This window comes from Coregonus lavaretus (assembly GCF_964263955.1).
Source record: "Coregonus lavaretus genome assembly, chromosome: 32".
In the NCBI taxonomy this organism is placed as follows: Eukaryota; Metazoa; Chordata; class Actinopteri; order Salmoniformes; family Salmonidae; genus Coregonus; species Coregonus lavaretus.
In genome coordinates this window covers 39,671,494-39,693,784 of record NC_140019.1, presented here as the reverse complement: position 1 = coordinate 39,693,784, position 22,291 = coordinate 39,671,494, and the positions used below count along the sequence as shown (strand labels likewise).

General features: G+C 48.4%; 2 protein-coding genes across 2 annotated transcripts in view; one reads left to right on the top strand and one right to left on the bottom strand.

Moving 5' to 3' along the window:
- The first annotated feature begins 10,230 nt into the window (after positions 1-10,230).
- On the top strand, positions 10,231-11,829 carry LOC311107799 (serine protease inhibitor Kazal-type 1-like). Its single transcript, XM_084150351.1, has 4 exons — positions 10,231-10,360; positions 10,628-10,668; positions 11,192-11,301; positions 11,419-11,829. The coding sequence occupies exons 1-4, from the start codon at positions 10,315-10,317 to the stop codon at positions 11,462-11,464; spliced, it is 243 nt and encodes an 80-aa protein (XP_084006477.1). The 5' UTR covers positions 10,231-10,314; the 3' UTR covers positions 11,465-11,829.
- Positions 11,830-16,408: 4,579 nt separating this feature from the next.
- Positions 16,409-22,291, bottom strand: part of neurl1b (neuralized E3 ubiquitin protein ligase 1B) — a 37,809-nt gene continuing 31,926 nt past the window's right edge. The window contains 3 exon segments of the mRNA XM_084149807.1: positions 16,409-16,513; positions 16,515-16,717; positions 16,872-16,988. Of these exon segments, the coding sequence (XP_084005933.1) occupies positions 16,472-16,513; positions 16,515-16,717; positions 16,872-16,988 (362 nt within the window). The 3' untranslated portion in view covers positions 16,409-16,471.

Genomic DNA, 22,291 nt, shown 5'->3' with positions numbered 1-22,291 from the left:
AAAGAGCTTGTCAGTAAGCATTTCTTCATGTCAGTATGACTGGGTTTAGTTCAGTAAGCATTTCATTACAAGGTCTACACCTGTTGTATTCGACGCATGTGACAAATACAATTTTATTTGATGTCATCTCTGTTGACTTCCAATGCACTAAACATGTTTGCATGAAGTTTTTCAAAAGCCAGACCAATATTTGCCTACCTTCCAAAAAGCACCCTATTCCCTATATAGCACAGCCTTGCCCTGGTCAAAAGTAGTGCACTATATAGGGAATATGGTCTCATTTGGGATGCACATAATGTTTAAAGACACAGCAGGCCTATTAATGACAAATCAAACATAAATAAATTAATGTGACCTTTAGAAACATCAGTAACTGGTTTAAATGTTATTTACATAGGCTCCCAAACAGCACCCAACTCCCTATATAGTGCACTTCTGTTGACCAGAGCCTAAAGTAGTGCACTATAAAGGGAATAGGGTGTCATTTGGGACGCAGCAGTATCCTTCCACCACCATCCCTCTGGGACGCAGCAGTATCCTTCCACCACCATCCCTCTGGGATGCAGCAGTATCCTTCCACCACCATCCCTCTGGGATGCAGCAGTATCCTTCCACCACCATCCCTCTGGGACACAGCATTATCCTTCCACCACCATCCCTCTGGGATGCAGCAGTATCCTTCCACCACCATCCCTCTGGGATGCAGCAGTATCCTTCCACCACCATCCCTCTGGGATGCAGCAGTATCCTTCCACCACCATCCCTCTGGGATGCAGTAGTATCCTTCCACCACCATCCCTCTGGGACACAGAAGTATCCTTCCACCACCATCCCTCTGGGATGCAGCAGTATCCTTCCACCACCATCCCTCTGGGATGCAGCAGTATCCTTCCACCACCATCCCTCTGGGATGCAGCAGTATCCTTCCACCACCATCCCTCTGAGACACAGCAGTATCCTTCCACCACCATCCCTCTGGGATGCAGCAGTATCCTTCCACCACCATCCCTCTGGGATGCAGCAGTATCCTTCCACCACCATCCCTCTGGGATGCAGCAGTATCCTTCCACCACCATCCCTCTGGGATGCAGCAGTATCCTTCCACCACCATCCCTCTGGGACACAGCATTATCCTTCCACCACCATCCCTCTGGGACGCAGCAGTATCCTTCCACCACCATCCCTCTGGGATACAGCAGTATCCTTCCACCACCATCCCTCTGGGATGCAGCAGTATCCTTCCACCACCATCCCTCTGGGATGCAGCAGTATCCTTCCACCACCATCCCTCTGGGATGCAGCAGTATCCTTCCACCACCATCCCTCTGGGATGCAGCAGTATCCTTCCACCACCATCCCTCTGGGATGCAGCAGTATCCTTCCACCACCATCCCTCTGGGACACAGCATTATCCTTCCACCACCATCCCTCTGGGACGCAGCAGTATCCTTCCACCACCATCCCTCTGGGATACAGCAGTATCCTTCCACCACCATCCCTCTGGGATGCAGCAGTATCCTTCCACCACCATCCCTCTGGGATGCAGCAGTATCCTTCCACCACCATCCCTCTGGGATGCAGCAGTATCCTTCCACCACCATCCCTCTGGGATGCAGCAGTATCCTTCCACCACCATCCCTCTGGGACACAGCAGTATCCTTCCACCACCATCCCTCTGGGATGCAGCAGTATCCTTCCACCACCATCCCTCTGGGACGCAGCAGTATCCTTCCACCACCATCCCTCTGGGATGCAGCAGTATCCTTCCACCACCATCCCTCTGGGACACAGCATTATCCTTCCACCACCATCCCTCTGGGATGCAGCAGTATCCTTCCACCACCATCCCTCTGGGAAGCAGCAGTATCCTTCCACCACCATCCCTCTGGGATGCAGCAGTATCCTTCCACCACCATCCCTCTGGGATGCAGCAGTATCCTTCCACCACCATCCCTCTGGGATGCAGCAGTATCCTTCCACCACCATCCCTCTGGGATGCAGCAGTATCCTTCCACCACCATCCCTCTGGGATGCAGCAGTATCCTTCCACCACCATCCCTCTGGGACACAGCAGTATCCTTCCACCACCATCCCTCTGGGACACAGCAGTATCCTTCCACCACCATCCCTCTGGGATGCAGCAGTATCCTTCCACCACCATCCCTCTGGGATGCAGCAGTATCCTTCCACCACCATCCCTCTGGGATGCAGCAGTATCCTTCCACCACCATCCCTCTGGGACACAGCAGTATCCTTCCACCACCATCCCTCTGGGAAACAGCAGTATCCTTCCACCACCATCCCTCTGGGAAACAGCAGTATCCTTCCACCACCATCCCTCTGGGATGCAGCAGTATCCTTCCACCACCATCCCTCTGGGACACAGCAGTATCCTTCCACCACCATCCCTCTGGAACGCAGCAGTATCCTTCCACCACCATCCCTCTGGGACGCAGCAGTATCCTTCCACCACCATCCCTCTGGGAAACAGCAGTATCCTTCCACCACCATCCCTCTGGGAAACAGCAGTATCCTTCCACCACCATCCCTCTGGGAAACAGCAGTATCATTCCACCACCATCCCTCTGGGAAACAGCAGTATCCTTCCACCACCATCCCTCTGGGATGCAGCAGTATCCTTCCACCACCATCCCTCTGGGACGCAGCAGTATCCTTCCACCACCATCCCTCTGGAACACAGCAGTATCCTTCCACCACCATCCCTCTGGGATGCAGCAGTATCCTTCCACCACCATCCCTCTGGGAAACAGCAGTATCCTTCCACCACCATCCCTCTGGGATGCAGCAGTATCCTTCCACCACCATCCCTCTGGGATGCAGCAGTATCCTTCCACCACCATCCCTCTGGGATGCAGCAGTATCCTTCCACCACCATCCCTCTGGGACACAGCATTATCCTTCCACCACCATCCCTCTGGGACGCAGCAGTATCCTTCCACCACCATCCCTCTGGGATACAGCAGTATCCTTCCACCACCATCCCTCTGGGATGCAGCAGTATCCTTCCACCACCATCCCTCTGGGATGCAGCAGTATCCTTCCACCACCATCCCTCTGGGATGCAGCAGTATCCTTCCACCACCATCCCTCTGGGATGCAGCAGTATCCTTCCACCACCATCCCTCTGGGACACAGCAGTATCCTTCCACCACCATCCCTCTGGGATGCAGCAGTATCCTTCCACCACCATCCCTCTGGGACGCAGCAGTATCCTTCCACCACCATCCCTCTGGGAAACAGCAGTATCCTTCCACCACCATCCCTCTGGGACACAGCATTATCCTTCCACCACCATCCCTCTGGGATGCAGCAGTATCCTTCCACCACCATCCCTCTGGGAAGCAGCAGTATCCTTCCACCACCATCCCTCTGGGATGCAGCAGTATCCTTCCACCACCATCCCTCTGGGATGCAGCAGTATCCTTCCACCACCATCCCTCTGGGATGCAGCAGTATCCTTCCACCACCATCCCTCTGGGATGCAGCAGTATCCTTCCACCACCATCCCTCTGGGATGCAGCAGTATCCTTCCACCACCATCCCTCTGGGACACAGCAGTATCCTTCCACCACCATCCCTCTGGGACACAGCAGTATCCTTCCACCACCATCCCTCTGGGATGCAGCAGTATCCTTCCACCACCATCCCTCTGGGATGCAGCAGTATCCTTCCACCACCATCCCTCTGGGATGCAGCAGTATCCTTCCACCACCATCCCTCTGGGACACAGCAGTATCCTTCCACCACCATCCCTCTGGGAAACAGCAGTATCCTTCCACCACCATCCCTCTGGGAAACAGCAGTATCCTTCCACCACCATCCCTCTGGGATGCAGCAGTATCCTTCCACCACCATCCCTCTGGGACACAGCAGTATCCTTCCACCACCATCCCTCTGGAACGCAGCAGTATCCTTCCACCACCATCCCTCTGGGACGCAGCAGTATCCTTCCACCACCATCCCTCTGGGAAACAGCAGTATCCTTCCACCACCATCCCTCTGGGAAACAGCAGTATCCTTCCACCACCATCCCTCTGGGAAACAGCAGTATCATTCCACCACCATCCCTCTGGGAAACAGCAGTATCCTTCCACCACCATCCCTCTGGGATGCAGCAGTATCCTTCCACCACCATCCCTCTGGGACGCAGCAGTATCCTTCCACCACCATCCCTCTGGAACACAGCAGTATCCTTCCACCACCATCCCTCTGGGATGCAGCAGTATCCTTCCACCACCATCCCTCTGGGAAACAGCAGTATCCTTCCACCACCATCCCTCTGGGACACAGCAGTATCCTTCCACCACCATCCCTCTGGGATGCAGCAGTATCCTTCCACCACCATCCCTCTGGGATGCAGCAGTATCCTTCCACCACCATCCCTCTGGGACACAGCAGTATCCTTCCACCACCATCCCTCTGGGACACAGCAGTATCCTTCCACCACCATCCCTCTGGGATGCAGCAGTATCCTTCCACCACCATCCCTCTGGGACACAGCAGTATCCTTCCACCACCATCCCTCTGGGATGCAGCAGTATCCTTCCACCACCATCCCTCTGGGATGCAGCAGTATCCTTCCACCACCATCCCTCTGGGATGCAGCAGTATCCTTCCACCACCATCCCTCTGGGACGCAGCAGTATCCTTCCACCACCATCCCTCTGGGATGCAGCAGTATCCTTAAACCACCATCCCTCTGGGACACAGCATTATCCTTCCACCACCATCCCTCTGGGATGCAGCAGTATCCTTCCACCACCATCCCTCTGGGAAGCAGCAGTATCCTTCCACCACCATCCCTCTGGGATGCAGCAGTATCCTTCCACCACCATCCCTCTGGGATGCAGCAGTATCCTTCCACCACCATCCCTCTAGGATGCAGCAGTATCCTTCCACCACCATCCCTCTGGGATGCAGCAGTATCCTTCCACCACCATCCCTCTGGGATGCAGCAGTATCCTTCCACCACCATCCCTCTGGGACACAGCAGTATCCTTCCACCACCATCCCTCTGGGACACAGCAGTATCCTTCCACCACCATCCCTCTGGGACGCAGCAGTATCCTTCCACCACCATCCCTCTGGGATGCAGCAGTATCCTTCCACCACCATCCCTCTGGGATGCAGAAGTATCCTTCCACCACCATCCCTCTGGGACGCAGCAGTATCCTTCCACCACCATCCCTCTGGGACGCAGCAGTATCCTTCCACCACCATCCCTCTGGGATGCAGCAGTATCCTTCCACCACCATCCCTCTGGGATGCAGCAGTATCCTTCCACCACCATCCCTCTGGGATGCAGCAGTATCCTTCCACCACCATCCCTCTGGGATGCAGCAGTATCCTTCCACCACCATCCCTCTGGGATGCAGCAGTATCCTTCCACCACCATCCCTCTGGGATGCAGCAGTATCCTTCCACCACCATCCCTCTGGGATGCAGCAGTATCCTTCCACCACCATCCCTCTGGGATGCAGCAGTATCCTTCCACCACCATCCCTCTGGGAAGCAGCAGTATCCTTCCACCACCATCCCTCTGGGATGCAGCAGTATCCTTCCACCACCATCCCTCTGGGATGCAGCAGTATCCTTCCACCACCATCCCTCTGGGACACAGCAGTATCCTTCCACCACCATCCCTCTGGGACGCAGCAGTATCCTTCCACCACCATCCCTCTGGGACGCAGCAGTATCCTTCCACCCCCATCCCTCTGGGATGCAGCAGTATCCTTCCACCACCATCCCTCTGGGATGCAGCAGTATCCTTCCACCACCATCCCTCTGGGATGCAGCAGTATCCTTCCACCACCATCCCTCTGGGATGCAGCAGTATCCTTCCACCACCATCCCTCTGGGATGCAGCAGTATCCTTCCACCACCATCCCTCTGGGATGCAGCAGTATCCTTCCACCACCATCCCTCTGGGATGCAGCAGTATCCTTCCACCACCATCCCTCTGGGATGCAGCAGTATCCTTCCACCACCATCCCTCTGGGATGCAGCAGTATCCTTCCACCACCATCCCTCTGGGACGCAGCAGTATCCTTCCACCACCATCCCTCTGGGATGCAGCAGTATCCTTCCACCACCATCCCTCTGGGAAGCAGCAGTATCCTTCCACCACCATCCCTCTGGGATGCAGCAGTATCCTTCCACCACCATCCCTCTGGGATGCAGCAGTATCCTTCCACCACCATCCCTCTGGGATGCAGCAGTATCCTTCCACCACCATCCCTCTGGGATGCAGCAGTATCCTTCCACCACCATCCCTCTGGGATGCAGCAGTATCCTTCCACCACCATCCCTCTGGGATGCAGCAGTATCCTTCCACCACCATCCCTCTGGGATGCAGCAGTATCCTTCCACCACCATCCCTCTGGGATGCAGCAGTATCCTTCCACCACCATCCCTCTGGGATGCAGCAGTATCCTTCCACCACCATCCCTCTGGGACACAGCAGTATCCTTCCACCACCATCCCTCTGGGATGCAGCAGTATCCTTCCACCACCATCCCTCTGGGATGCAGCAGTATCCTTCCACCACCATCCCTCTGGGATGCAGCAGTATCCTTCCACCACCATCCCTCTGGGATGCAGCAGTATCCTTCCACCACCATCCCTCTGGGAAACAGCAGTAGCTCCGCTTTGGAAAGGATCTAACCATAATGGACAAGGAGGCCAGAGCTGCTCTTTGCCCGCAAGGAGGGAAAGAGAGCTTACTTTGTGGGCCCTAGAGCATACATCGATAAGAAGGAAATACGACGGTATTTAACTAGTTCACCTGTTTCATTTTTAAATCTTAGATTGTTGACATATTTTGACATGATTGACACAATTTAATATGAACATGTATTGAAACATTAGAAAAACAATTTTTTACATTAACCAATTACCTGGATGATTCTCATTGACTGACATGTGACAGGTAATTGGTTAATGTAAAAAGAAATTATGTTTATAATGTTTCAATACACGTTAATATTAAATTAGGATAAAATATGACATTTAATAATATGTTCCATTCCGCTTATAAGAGAGTGGGAGTCAAATGTTCAATTCAGTTAAGTAGTTAACTACTTTTATTGTTACAAGTTACTTCTTATATCCGTTAACACGAGGGGTTTACGCGAATTGTAAAAAGAAAAGCTATTTTTTATTTTGTATAGAGGCAAAGTCAGATTTTATTTTCTTACAAGAATGCTATTCATGCTAAGAGGATGTGCAATTTTGGAAAAACCAGTGGGGCAAAGATCTATTGTTATCACATGGTGCAGATAATTCTGCAGGGGGCGCTATTCTCAAAGACACGTTTAAAGGAACAGTATCAACAACTGAGACTGATACAAGACGTCACTGGGTCTTTTTAGTAATTGAAACTGTTGGAAAACAGTTCTTACTTTGTAATGTTTATGGTTATAACTCAAGAAATGCAAATGAAAAACTATTAGAAGATAGAGAAGAGAATGCAAATTCACTCGTAGGTCATTTTCCTTCTGCAAATGCTGATATGTGGTAGATACTTTAAAATGGTGCTACACAAAACCATAGACAGATATCCTCCTACAGCCCGATTCAGGTAATAGATTATCTGTATTCTGTAATTGTATGAATGTTATTGATATATGGAGGTATAGAAAACCTATGGTAAAATACTTATCTTGGAGCAACAAAAACTTCACTCTACAGTCCAGAATAGACCTATGGCTGATATCCATTTAGACATGTCTATGTCCTGGAAAGTTTGCTGTTACTTACAACAGTCATGCTAATCACATTAGCGAACTTTAGCTCAACCGTCCCGTATACGGGACACCGATCCCATAGAGGTTAAACTGGCTGAATTCCACAAACAACAAACCAATGATTAATTGTTGCTCCCTTCAATACAAACATAATTTCCCCCCTCATAAGTAAGTAATATGGAATAATCTTGCCATAAAATATAAAAACAAGTCACTGTTTTTAGAACTTTGGTTTAGGAAGGACATTTTACTTGTGGGCCAGCTGCTCAACTCAGATGGACATCTGTATACATACAATGAGTTTTTAACAACGTACAGTGAGGGAAAAAAGTATTTGATCCCCTGCTGATTTTGTACGTTTGCCCACTGACAAAGAAATGATCAGTCTATAATTTTAATGGTAGGTTTATTTGAACAGTGAGAGACAGAATAACAACAACAAAATCCAGAAAAACGCATGTCAAAAATGTTATGAATTGATTTGCATTTTAATGAGGGAAATAAGTATTTGACCCCCTCTCAATCAGAAAGATTTCTGGCTCCCAGGTGTCTTTTATACAGGTAACGAGCTGAGATTAGGAGCACACTCTTAAAGGGAGTGCTCCTAATCTCAGTTTGTTACCTGTATAAAAGACACCTGTCCACAGAAGCAATCAATCAATCAGATTCCAAACTCTCCACCATGGCCAAGACCAAAGAGCTCTCCAAGGATGTCAGGGACAAGATTGTAGACCTACACAAGGCTGGAATGGGCTACAAGACCATCGCCAAGCAGCTTGGTGAGAAGGTGACAACATTTGGTGCGATTATTCGCAAATGGAAGAAACACAAAAGAACTGTCAATCTCCCTCGGCCTGGGGCTCCATGCAAGATCTCACCTCGTGGACTTGCAATTATCATGAGAACGGTGAGGAATCAGCCCAGAACTACACAGGAGGATCTTGTCAATGATCTCAAGGCAGTTGGGACCATAGTCACCAAGAAAACAATTAGTAACACACTACGCCGTGAATGACTGAAATCCTGCAGCGCCCACAAGGTCCCCCTGCTCAAGAAAGCACATATACAGGCCCGTCTGAAGTTTGCCAATGAACATCTGAATGATTCAGAGGAGAACTGGGTGAAAGTGTTGTGGTCAGATGAGACCAAAATGGAGCTCTTTGGCATCAACTCAACTCGCAGTGTTTGGAGGAGGAGGAATGCTGCCTATGACCCCAAGAACACCATCCCCACCGTCAAACATGGAGGTGGAAACATTATGCTTTGGGGGTGTTTTTCTGCTAAGGGGACAGGAAAACTTCACTGCATCAAAGGGACGATGGACGGGGCCATGGACTGTCAAATCTTGGGTGAGAACCTCCTTCTCTCAGCCAGGGCATTGAAAATGGGTCATGGATGGGTATTCCAGCATGACAATGACCCAAAACACACGGACGGCCAAGGCAACAAAGGAGTAGCTCAAGAAGAAGCACATTAAGGTCCTGGAGTGGCCTAGCCAGTCTCCAGACCTTAATCCCATAGAAAATATGTGGAGGGAGCTGAAGGTTCGAGTTGCCATACGTCAGCCTCGAAACCTTAATGACTTGGAGAAGATCTGCAAAGAGGAGTGGGACAAAATCCCTCCTGAGATGTGTGCAAACCTGGTGGCCAACTACAAGAAACGTCTGACCTCTGTGATTGCCAACAAGGGTTTTGCCACCAAGTACTAAGTCATGTTTTCCAGAGGGGTCAAATACTTATTTCCCTCATTAAAATGCAAATCAATTTATAACATTTGTGACATGCGTTTTTCTGGATTTTTTTGTTGTTATTCTGTCTCTCACTGTTCAAATAAACCTACCGTTAAAATTATAGACTGATCATTTATTTGTCATTGGGCAAACGTACAAAATCAGCAGGGGATCAAATATTTTTTCCCCTCACTGTAAGTCACTCGTGTTTGCACAACACCCTCACAAAAGGTACAGGACACATTGCGACATGTCTCTCTGAGTTAGGATGGTTACGTAGTGGCTGAGTTAGGATGGTTACGTAGTGGCTGAGTTATGATGGTTACGTAGTGGCTGAGTTATGATGGTTACGTAGTGGCTGAGTTAAGATGGTTACGTAGTGGCTGAGTTAAGATGGTTACGTAGTGGCTGAGTTATGATGGTTACGTAGTGGCTGAGTTAAGATGGTTACGTAGTGGCTGAGTTAAGATGGTTACGTAGTGGCTGAGTTAAGATGGTTACGTAGTGGCTGAGTTAAGATGGTTACGTAGTGGCTGAGTTAAGATGGTTACGTAGTGGCTGAGTTAAGATGGTTACGTAGTGGCTGAGTTAGGATGGTTACGTAGTGGCTGAGTTTCCACTAGTTTCCAAATTTCATTAAAATGTAAGGTTAAGAGGGTTAGCTACATTTTAAGAAGATAAATTGTAGAAATAGTCGGGGTTAATGACTCTGTGATGGTGGTAGCTAGTGACGAACCTTAGGGGTGGAGACCTACAGGGTATAAATACGGCTCCCATGCCCGGTAGTCACCTGCCTACGCACCTTCACAAAATATACAATGTGGAACTTTACACAGCTGACGTTCGTCCTTCTCAGCGTTGCCGGTGAGTGTTGTTCAACTGGACTTTTACTTAATTAGTGGCAGTCAAATAGTTTAATTAAAAAACAATAAAAAGCGGTACATTAACTTCTAAGAGCAGTTTAGACAAACACACAGTCGATACTACCGGCAAACTGCCATTGTTAGCACACTCGCACATTTTAAACTAGAGAAAACATGCACAATCTGTCGTTTAGATTGGAACTCCTGGAAATCAAATCTGCCGTTAAATCATAATTACCCTAAGGCTTGACATCTTTCTCTATTTTAGTTTTGGCCCGAGGAGCGAGTCTCCCTGACGGCACCACAGAGGTAAACAGGCTAAACTGTTTGTTTATGTTTTGGAGTGAAAGGCTGGATTAGTTAGTAATGTAGAACAGTGATATGGGTCTTTCTCAGGACAAAATTAAATTGTTCACCAAGTACACCTGTATGTATACAGTCACTACGTGGTCAACAATTGGTTGACATGACAGTCAGGGGTGTATTCATTAATCGGATTCCGTTAAAACGTTTAGCAATTAACCGTTTACTCCAAATGTAAAACGTTTTGCAATGAACGAGAATTTCTATTGGACAAATGCCCTGTTTTTGTTGCGTTTGGTTTCAAGAGTAACTGTAAATGGCTTTGCAAAACGTTTTGCAACAGAATCCGACTAATGAATACACCCCAGGTGCACTACGCCAGTGGAAAGAGCAGGAAACTTATGGTTTGTTCCCTGTTATCTGTTCATATTGTGTCATACCAGGGCACCAGTACACTGTTACCAATACCTCTCTCTCTTTATTTGAGACCAAAGTCCTTTATTACATAACCTGTTTTTTTGTCCAACAGGCTGACTGTTCCCAGTACAGCATGCCCATGTGCCCCCGGAACTATGAGCCAGTGTGTGGAAGCGATGGCACCAGCTACTCTAACGAATGCATGCTGTGCTTTGAAAACATGTAAGCAACCAACTAAAGCTTTCAACAACTTGTTTTGCTCTGTGCAAGTCTGCCTGCCTGTCTGTGCCTGCCTCGTTTCGCTCTGTGTCTTTAATTCCGCTCTGTGTGTGTTCCCAGGGAGCAGAAGAGTGACGTTCACATCAGGCGTAAAGGAGAGTGCTGAACCAGACGTGACCGTCCATCGTCTCAGCGACACACCAGGCCCTCAACATTACTTTGAACCATTTCCTGTTGCCTTGTCAAAACACTGACCTCTATTCTATTGCCTTCTAAACGCTGAGGAGTCAGTAAGCTGTCTCAATATACTCAACACCTGTTTCCTTCTCCAAACCTTGCGTGCTCCCTGTTTGTCAAAGTCTTCTGTAGAGCGCTTAACCCTTCACTAGCTAGTCTTTAAGACTTGTGTAGCGTACTTCTTGGTAATAAAATGATCAACTTGTAAAATGGCATTTTAAATAGAGTAGTCTTCATCGTGTTAGCTTCACTTGTCCACCTTTTTATCTGTAATTAAAACTATTTTAACAGTCACTTGTTTCCTTGTCAACTGTAAGGGTCTGGATGAATGGTTGAAATGTGGAGGAACTGGTTCAGCTGTACCCATGACGTTTGTTTTTGTTTAGTCATTATGACATTATACCTACAAAAGGTACAGTGGGAATGGAAAACGATGTCCTTTAAAACAAAGGTCAAGTGCGGGCTGTTGAGTTAGGATGGTTACATAGGGGCTGGCTGTTATCATTTTTCAATGCATGAATTAACTACAGTGCCTTCGGAAAGTATTGACTTTTTCCACATTTTGTTACGTTACAGCCTTATTCTAAAATGGATTTAACAAATACTCAGCAATCGACACACAATACCCCATAATGACAAAGCGAAAACATACCTTATGTAAATAAGTATTCAGACCCTTTGCTATGAGACTCGAACTTTATCTCAGGTGCATCCTGTTTCCATTGATCATCCTTGAGATGTTTCTACAACTTGATTGGAGTCCACCAATTGATTAGACATGATTTGGAAAGGCACACCTGTCTATATAAGGTCCCACAGTTGACAGTACATGTCAGAGCAAAAACCAAGCCATGGGGTCGAAGGAATTGTCCGTAGAGCTCCGAAACAGGATTGTGTCGAGGAACAGATCTGGGGAAGGGTACCAAAAAATATCTGCAGCATTGAAGGTCCCGAAGAACAGTGGACTCCATCATTCTTAAATGGAAGAAGATTGGAACCACCAAGATTCTTCCTAGAGCTGGCCGCCCGGCCAAACTGAGCAATCAGGAGAGAAGAGCCTTGGTCAGGGAGGTGACCAAGAACCCGATGGTCACTCTGACAGAGCTCTAGAGTTCCTCCGTGGAGTTGGGAGAACCTTCCAGAAGGACAACCATCTCTGCAGCACTCCACCAATCAGGCCTTTATGGTAGAGTGGCCAGATGGAAGCCACTCCTCAGTAAAAGGCACATGACAGCCCACTTGGAGTTTGCCAAAAGGCACCTAAAGGACTCGCAGACTATGAGAAACAAGATTCTTTGGTCTGATGAAACCAATATTGAACTCTTTGGCCTGAATGCCAAGCGTCACGTCTGGAGGAAACCTGGCACCATCCCTACGGTGAAGCATGGTGGCGGCAGCATCATGTTGTAGTGATGTTTTTCAGCGGCAGGGACTGGGAGACTAGTCAGGATCGAGGGAAAGATGAACAGAGCAAAGTACAGAGAGATCCTTGATGAAAACCTGCTCCAGAGCGCTCAGGACCTCAGACTGGGGCGAAGTTTCACCTTCCAACAGGACAATGATCCTAAGCACACAGCCAAGACAATGCAGGAGTGGCTTCGGGACAAGTCTGAATGTCTTTGAGTGGCCCAGCCAGAGCCCGGACTTGAACCCGATCGAACATCTCTGGAGAGACCTGAAAATAGCTGTGCAGCGACGCTCCCCATAACAATTCTGAGGTCTTGGCTGATTTATTTTAATTTTCCCATGATGTCAAGCAAAGAGGCACTGAGTTTGAAGGTAGGCCTTGAAATACATCCACAGGTACACCGCCAATTGACTCAAATGATGTCAATTAGCCTATCAGAAGCTTCTAAAGCCATGACGTCATTTTCTGGAATTTTCCAAGCTGTTTAAAGGCACAGTCAACTTAGTGTATGTAAACGTCTGACCCACTGGAATTGTGATACAGTGAATTATAAGCGAAATAATCTGTCTGTAAACAATTGTTGGAAAAATTACTTGTGTCATGCACAAAGTAGATGTCCTAACCGACTTGCTAAAACTATAGTTTGTTAACAAGAAATGTATGGAGTGGTTGAAAAACAAGTTTTAATGACTCCAACCTAAGAGTATGTAAACTTCCGACTTCAACTGTATCTTTTCCTTTTTTTATAGTCTTATTTTGTTGCGTAAGCTGTCTGCTGCGACCAATGTGCTTCTTAATTAACCCCACAACACTTTCAACTGGAAGGTTCTGTTGTTTCCTTGTGATCTGGCAGGTTCTGTTGTTTCCCTGTGAACTGGAAGGTTCTGTTGTTTCCTTGTGATCTGGCAGGTTCTGTTGTTTCCCTGTGAACTGGCAGGTTCTGGATGACAGGCTGAATTGTGGAGGAACTGGTTCTGCAGCACCAATGACATCTGGGTGTTTTTTTTTGTCATAATGATTCCTACAAACGTACAGTGGGAATGGAAAACGATGTCCTTTAAAATAAAGAAGGTCAAGTGCAATGTTGTGATTGTCATAGTGCATTCTCTTGACTTAGGATGGTTATCACTTCTCATTGCAGAGGCTGCCCCCTAGGGGTGAATTAACTAAATGCATCCTTCATCTTTCCTCTCACAGAAGCCACGTTAATACTTGGTTCTGACTTCCATCCTTTGTCCTGATCTTGTGCCCACATTCTCTGACCGATGTAGAAAGACACATTGTGATCTCATTGTGATCAGATCTTCCTCCAGAGGTAGTTAGACACACAACACGCCAACATAAGGTTATATATTTTTCTCATTTACAAACATTACATAAACAGTCTCTTCTTATTTTGCATAAGCTGTCTGCCGTGACCAATGGGCTTCTTCGTTAACCCCACAACACTTTTATTTACAAATAGGATTGCCGTCATATTTAGAACTTGGACATAAAGACATTGGACAAACATTGTCTAAGGCACAAAGATAGAAGTTACTTGATACTGACAAAGAAGAGTCCCCTCAGTTAAAACCACACAGTTAGAAAACCATGTGACAGACAGACAAACAGGAAAAGGAAAGGTGCAAGGCTTCGTCATGGCAACACACCTCCTTCAGGTAGAGGCTACTTCATAGCAACATGTCATAGCAACAAGTATTGTAGCCCTGCCTCCCTCAGCTAATGTAGAGCGAGTCTCAGGTAGAGAGAGAGAGAGAGAGAGAGAGAGAGAGAGAGAGAGAGAGAGAGAGAGAGAGAGAGAGAGAGAGAGAGAGAGAGAGAGAGAGAGAGAGAGAGAGAGAGAGAGAGAGAGAGAGAGAGAGAGAGAGAGAGAGAGAGAGAGAGAGAGAGAGAGAGAGAGAGAGAGAGAGAGAGAGAGAGAGAGAGAGAGAGAGAGAGAGAGAGAGAGAGAGAGGAGAGAGAGAGTCTCTGTCAAGTCTGACTCTGCCAGTCTTTTCAGGCAAAAGTCTCCCACGCAAGCGTCCACACTAGTCCTGTAGATAACCTAACACAGGCCCTACAATATGTCTGGTTGTGGATTAGTGTTTGTCCACACCCAACCTAGCTTGAAACATTCACCTACAAACAAAGGACTGTGGCATACAGGCCCCCCTGTGCCTTACCTGGGGCTGTCATAGACAGACAGACGATGTCTGGGTCCAGGGGTCTGTCTGCTGTCTGTCTGTAATGTCCAGTCTGTCTCTCTCTACTGCTGTAATGTCCAGTCTATCTGTCACCCACCAGGGCTGCAGCATTGTCTGGTCTGTCTCTTTCAGGGCCCTGCCTGTCTATCCTCTTTCAGGGCCCTGCTGCCTATCCTCTTTCAGGGCCCTGCCTGCCTATCCTCTTTCAGGGCCCCTGCCTGCCTATCCTCTTTCAGGGCCCTGCCTGCCTATCCTCTTTCAGGGCCCTGCCTGCCTATCCTCTTTCAGGGCCCTGCCTGCCTATCCTCTTTCAGGGCCCTGCCTGTCTATCATCTTTCAGGGCCCTGCCTGCCTATCCTCTTTCAGGGCCCTGCCTGCCTATCCTCTTTCAGGGCCCTGCCTGCCTATCCTCTTTCAGGGCCCTGCCTGCCTATCCTCTTTCAGGGGCCCTGCCTGCCTATCCTCTTTCAGGGCCCTGCCTGCCTATCCTCTTTCAGGGCCCTGCCTGCCTATCCTCTTTCAGGGCCCTGCCTGCCTATCCTCTTTCAGGGCCCTGCCTATCTTCCTCTTTCAGGGCCTGCCTGCCTATCCTCTTTCAGGGCCCTGCCTGCCTATCCTCTTTCAGGGGCCCTGCCTGCCTATCCTCTTCTTCTTCAGGGCCCTGCCCTGCCTATCTATCCTCTTTCAGGGCCCTGCCTATCTATCCTCTTTCAGGGCCCTGCCTATCTATCCTCTTTCAGGGCCCTGCCTGCCTATCCTCTTTCAGGGCCCTGCTGCCTATCCTCCTTTCGGGCCCTGCCTGCCTATCCTCTTTCAGGGCCCTGCCTGCCTATCCTCTTTCAGGGCCCTGCCTATCTATCCTCTTTCAGGGGCCCTGCCTGCCTGCTGCATTGTGTCCAGTGTGTCTCTGTCTACAGCAGGAGTGTGGTCTATCAGGTTCAATATGTCTTGATGAGGGATGTCCTTGATGGACCCTGCTGTAGTGTAGAGTGTCCAGCTTGTTAAGAGACGTGTCTGGGGTGGTAGGAAGACAGCGCCCCTGCCTGCCGGTCCCAGTATTTTTCTTTCTCTCCTCTCATGGACGGGTAGGTCTTGATGATGACCTTGATGGGCCTGTTGCAATAGTGTTCAGTCCTGTGTCCATAGCCCTCAAATTTAAATCTGGACCTCAAAGCCAGTTCCACTGCTTTTTTAAAAAATTCTTCCCCTCTAAGCAAGGACTGATGTAGACCTGGGACAAACCCAGGTGTGCAATTAATTATCAGTAGAACAGAAACCAGCAGTATTTGAATACCCCTGCTCTAGCCTGCCTGCCTGCAGTAATGTCCCAGTCTCTTTCCCCTCATGGTCTATATGTCTTGATGACGTCTTTAATGGGTCTGCGGGCATATAGGACAACAGGCATTGACCTGTCTCTTCAGCTTTAGACCACAGTCGTTACAAAGACACATGTGACCGCAGGTGTAGATGACCGTGTCCACTTCCTGGTTGAAACAGACGGTGCACTCCCCGTTTTTACCACCGGGCAGCTCCGGGGCAGACAGGGTGGGGGAGACAGGGGGGCTGAGAGGGGAGCTGGAGGCCGTCACTGAGGAGGAGATGGAGATAGGAGAGGTGTTAGAACGAGAGGAGGCTCTGGGAAAGAGCTAATAAACAACTTAAAATGAGCAAATTGAGTTTTATAACAGTTACATAGAGCCTTCAAATTTATGTGTGTGTGATCACGGTCGTGTGTAACTGACCCAGGGAGGACTCAGAGGAGGATCTGTTGACGCTGAAGGCCGGGTCAGAATCACTGTCATCTGGACCACTACTACTGCTCTGGGAGGAGGGGGAGGAGGGGGAGGACTGGAGCGTACCTGGAACAAAGAGACACACAGTAAACATCAGTTAGGATTCAATCCCACTTTGTCACGCTCCGCGTTCGTGGAGACCGCATTCATGGTAAGCGCTGCATATGTCGGCTCAGTCGGAAATTACCTTTAAATGTCAAGCACGCTATAATGTGGATGGATCTACCGCTGATCAGAATGAATCCAGGCCATACAATCTATTTGACCTCAGACAAACACACAAACACGTGTTACCTTCTATTTTAACTTTGACAACTTTAGACTTTACATTTTAGAATTCAGATGATCTCTTTTTCAAGAGAAGGAAAGAAATATGGACTCGTTCTATATCCGAGTTTGGTTAGAAGAGGGTTACATCTCTTTTTGAAGAGAGAGACCTAGTGGCATTATAAACGGCTATACAGAACAGCAACAGAGCTATGACAGACTGATGAACTGCATCGTGGGTGATGAGCGTTAGGAGATGGTCATCACTGATAAACATTTACATACATTCCCTTGTTACTGCAGCAGTAAAGCATCACATCACATAACTCATCTGTTCAGTACAGTCATACGATAGCTAATAACACTACATCAGATATTTGTATCATAATGTAATCTCCAGTTATTTTTACACTGGTAACAAGCCCCTAGAGAGCTGTAATGAATCTGGGTGGTCGGCTGAGCTGAGAGAGAGAGAGAGAGAGAGAGAGAGAGAGAGAGAGAGAGAGAGAGAGAGAGAGAGAGAGTGTGTTTATAAGGGAGCAGTCGGTGGGAGAGGGCAGATAAGTCAGGTCCTAAAATAACCCAGAGGGGAACAGAGAGGACCATGGGGGCCTCATCACTACGGACCAGCATTCCTCTGGGTCTGGGAAAGAATGAAAGAAAGAGAACTGGGAACTGAAGGGGCTGTTGGAATCCAGGAAGCTGAGGGTGTGACTACTGTGTACTGGTATCATTTCTGACCAATCCTTTGTCCGTTGGATAACCCATACGGTACAAGCATTCAATATGGGTATGGGATTTGTGCTGATATACTGGATGTTTAGTACCCTGCACCTGAAAACATTGCTGGACTGAGTCATTTGACAGCTCCATGCAGGGTAAAGAAGGGCCAGAGTGACTGTGATACATTGGTTTTTGCTGAGTATTAGATTTATATACAGTATCTATATGATATAGTATACAGTGCCTTCGGAAAGTATTCAGACCCCTCGACTTTGTCCAAATATTGTTATGTTACAGCCTTATTCTAAAATGGATTAAATAAATAAAAATACTCATCAATGTACTCACAATACCCCATAATTTTAGCAAATGTATAAAACAGAAAAACAGAAAAATCTTATTTACATAAGTATTCAGACCCTTTGCTATGAGACTCGAAATTGAGCTCAGGTGCATGTTGTTTCCATTGATCATCCTTGAGATGTTTCTACAACTTCATTGGATTCCACCTGTGGTAAATTCAATTGATTGGACATGATTTGGAAAGGCACACAACTGTCTATAAAAGGTCCCACAGTTGACAATGCATGTAACAGCAAAAACCAAGCCATGAGGTCGACCCTAAGCACACAGCCAAGACAACGCAGGAGTGGCTTCGGGACAAGTCTCTGAATGTCCTTGAGTGGCCCAGGCAGAGCCGAACATCTCTGGAGAGACCTGAAAATAGCTGTGCAGCAACGCTCCCCATCCAACCTGACAGAGCTTGCGAGGATCTGCAGAGAAGAATGGGAGAAACTCCCCAAATACAGGTGTGCCAGGCTTTTAGGGTCATACCCAAGAAGACCCGAGGCTGTAGTTGCTGCCAAAGGTGCTTCAACAAAGTACTGAGTAAAGGGTCTGAATACTTATGTAAATGTCTTATTTCCGGAAGGGGGTTTATTATAAATTAGCAGAAATGTCTAAAAACCTGTTTCTGCTTTGTCATTATGGGGTATTGTGAGTACATTGATGAGAGAAAAAAACAATTTAATCAATTTTAGAATAAGGCTGTTATGTAACAAAATGTGGAAAAAGTCAAGGGGTTTGAACTAGTCTGTTTGGTAACATCGCTAATAGACCAGACGCTAACTAGAGGTAAGAGACATAACTAGTCTGTTTGGTAACTTTGCTAATAGACCAGACACTAACTAGAGGTAAGAGACATAACTAGTCTGTTTGGTAACATCGCTAATAGACCAGACGCTAACTAGAGGTAAGAGACATAACTAGTCTGTTTGGTAACATCGCTAATAGACCAGACACTAACTAGAGCTAAGAGACATAACTAGTCTGTTTGGTAACATCGCTAACAGACCAGACACTAACTAGAGGTAAGAGACATAACTAGTTTGTTTGGTAACATCGCTAATAGACCAGACGCTAACTAAAATCTATTATTCTAAAGTGGAAGTTGGGAGAGGTATATTTGAGTGTTTCAGTGAAACACTCAAATGAAAGCTCTCTCGCTTTCCCAGATGCTTAGTTAGTTTCATTCCGATTTCCTTTGCATTAGTGTAGCCTTTCTCTGTAGCCTGTCAACTATGTGTCTGTCTATTCCTGTTCTCTCCTCTCCGCACAGGCCATACAAACGCTTCACACGGCGTGGCTGCTTCCACTCTAATCTGGTGGTCCCTGCGTGATTGACCCACATGGAGTTCCAGGTCTCCGCAGCCTCTGGAACTGCCGTTCTGCGGCCAACAAGGCAGAGTTCATCTCAGCCTATGCCACCCTACAGTCCCTCGACTTCTTGCCGTTGACGGAAACATGGATTACCACAGAAAACACTGCTACTCCTACTGCTCTTTCCTCGTCTGATCATGTGTTCTCGCATACCCGAGAGCATCTGGTCAGCGCGGTGGTGGCACAGGAATCCTCATCTCTCCCAAGTGGACATTCTCTCTTTTCCCCCTGACCCATCTGTCTATCTCCTCATTTGAATTCCATGCTGTCACAGTCACTAGCCCATTCAAGCTTAACATCCTTGTCATTTATCGCCCTCCAGGTTCCCTTGGAGAGTTCATCAATGAGCTTGACGCCTTGATAAATTCCTTTCTTGAGGATGGCTCACCCCTCACAGTTCTGGGTGACTTTAACCTCCCTACATCTGCCTTTGACTCATTTCTCTCTGCCTCCTTCTTTCCACTCCTTTCCTCTTTTGACCTCACCCTCTCATTGTCCCCCCCTACTCACAAGGCAGGCAATACGCTTGACCACATCTTTACTAGATGCTGTTCTTCTACTAATCTCACTGCAACTCCCCTCCAAGTCTCCGACCACTACTTCGTATCCTTTTCTCTCTTGCTCTCCTCCAACATTACTCACTCTGCCCCTACTCAGATGGTAATGTGCCGTCGCAACCTTCACGCTCTCTCTCCCGCTACTCTCTCCTCTTCCATCCTATCATCTCTTCCCTCTGCTAAATCCTTCTCCCTCCAATCTCCTGATTCTGCCTCCTCAACCCTCCCCTCCTCCCTCTCTGAATCTTTTGACTCTCTGTCCCCTATCCTCCCGGCCGGCTCGGTCCTCCCCTCCTGCTCCGTGGCTTGACGATTCATTGCAAGCTCATAGAACAGGGCTCTGGGCAGCCGAGTGGAAATGGAGGAAAACTAGACTCCCTGCGGACCTGTCATCTTTCCACTCCCTCCTCTCTACATTCTCTTCCTCCGTTTCTGCTGCTAAAGCCACTTTCTACCACTTAAAGTCTCTGCCTCTAACCCTAGGAAGCTCTTTGCCACCTTCTCCTCCCAGCTGAATCCTCCTCCTCCTCCCCCTCCCTCCTCCCTCTCTGTGGATGACTTCGTCAACCATTTTGAAAAGAAGGTTGACGACATCCGATCCTCATTTATTAAGTAAAATGACACCGCTGATCCTGCTCACACTGCCCTACCCTATGCTTTGACTTCTTTCTCCCCTCTCTCTCCAGATGAAATCTTGCGACTTGTGACGGCCACCCTATCCCCTCCTCTCTTCTCCAGACCATTTCCGGAGACCTTCTCCCTTACCTCACCTCGCTCATCAACTCATCCTTGTCCGCTGGCTATGTCCCCTCCTCAAAAAACCTACACTCAATCCCTCCGATGTCAACAACTACAGACCAGTATCCCTTCTTTCTTTTCTCTCCAAAACTCTTGAGCGTGCCGTCTACAGCCAACTCTCCTGCTATCTCTCTCAGAATTACCTTCTTGATCCAAATCAGTCAGGTTTCAAGACTGGTCATTCAACTGAGACTGCTCTTCTCTGTGTCACGGAGGCTCTCCGCACTGCTAAAGCTAACTCTCTCTCCTCTGCTCTTGTCCTTCTAGATCTATCCGCTGCCTTTGATACTGTGAACCATCAGATCCTCCTCTCCACCCTCTCTGAGTTGGGCATCTCCGGCGCGGCTCACTCTTGGATTGCGTCCTACCTGACAGGTCGCTCCTACCAGGTGGCATGGCGAGAATCTGTCTCCGCACCACGTGCTCTCACCTCTGGTGTCCCCCAGGGCTCAGTTCTAGGCCCTCTCCTATTCTCGCTATACACCAAGTCACTTGGCTCTGTCATATCCTCACATGGCCTCTCCTATCATTGCTACGCAGACAACACACAATTAATCTTCTCCTTTCCCCCTTCTGATAACCAGGTGGCGAATCGCATCTCTGCATGTCTGGCAGACATATCAGTGTGGATGTCGGATCACCACCTCAAGCTGAACCTCGGCAAGACGGAGCTGCTCTTCCTCCCGGGGAAGGACTGCCCGCTCCATGATCTCGTCATCACGGTTGACAACTCCGTTGTGTCCTCCTCCCAGAGTGCAAAGAACCTTGGCGTGACCCTGGACAACACCCTGTCATTCTCCGCTAACATCAAAGTGGTGCCCTGATCCTGTAGGTTCATGCTCTACAATATTCGCAGAGTACGACCCTACCTTACACAGGAAGCGGCACAGGTCCTAATCCAGGCACTTGTCATCTCCCGTCTGGATTACTGCAACTCGCTGTTGGCTGGGCTCCCTGCCTGTGCCATTAAACCCCTACAACTCATCCAGAACGCTGCAGCCCGTCTGGTGTTCAACCTTCCCAAGTTCTCTCACGTCACCCCGCTCCTCCGCACACTCCACTGGCTTCCAGTTGAAGCTCGCATCTGCTATAAGACCATGGTGCTTGCCTACGGAGCTGTGAGGGGAACGGCACCTCCTTACCTTCAGGCTCTGATCAGTCCCTACACCCAAACGAGGGCATTGCGTTCTTCCACCTCTGGCCTGCTGGTCCCCCTACCTCTGCGGAAGCATAGTTCCCGCTCAGCCCAGTCAAAACTGTTCGCTGCTCTGGCACCCCAATGGTGGAACAAGCTCCCTCACGACG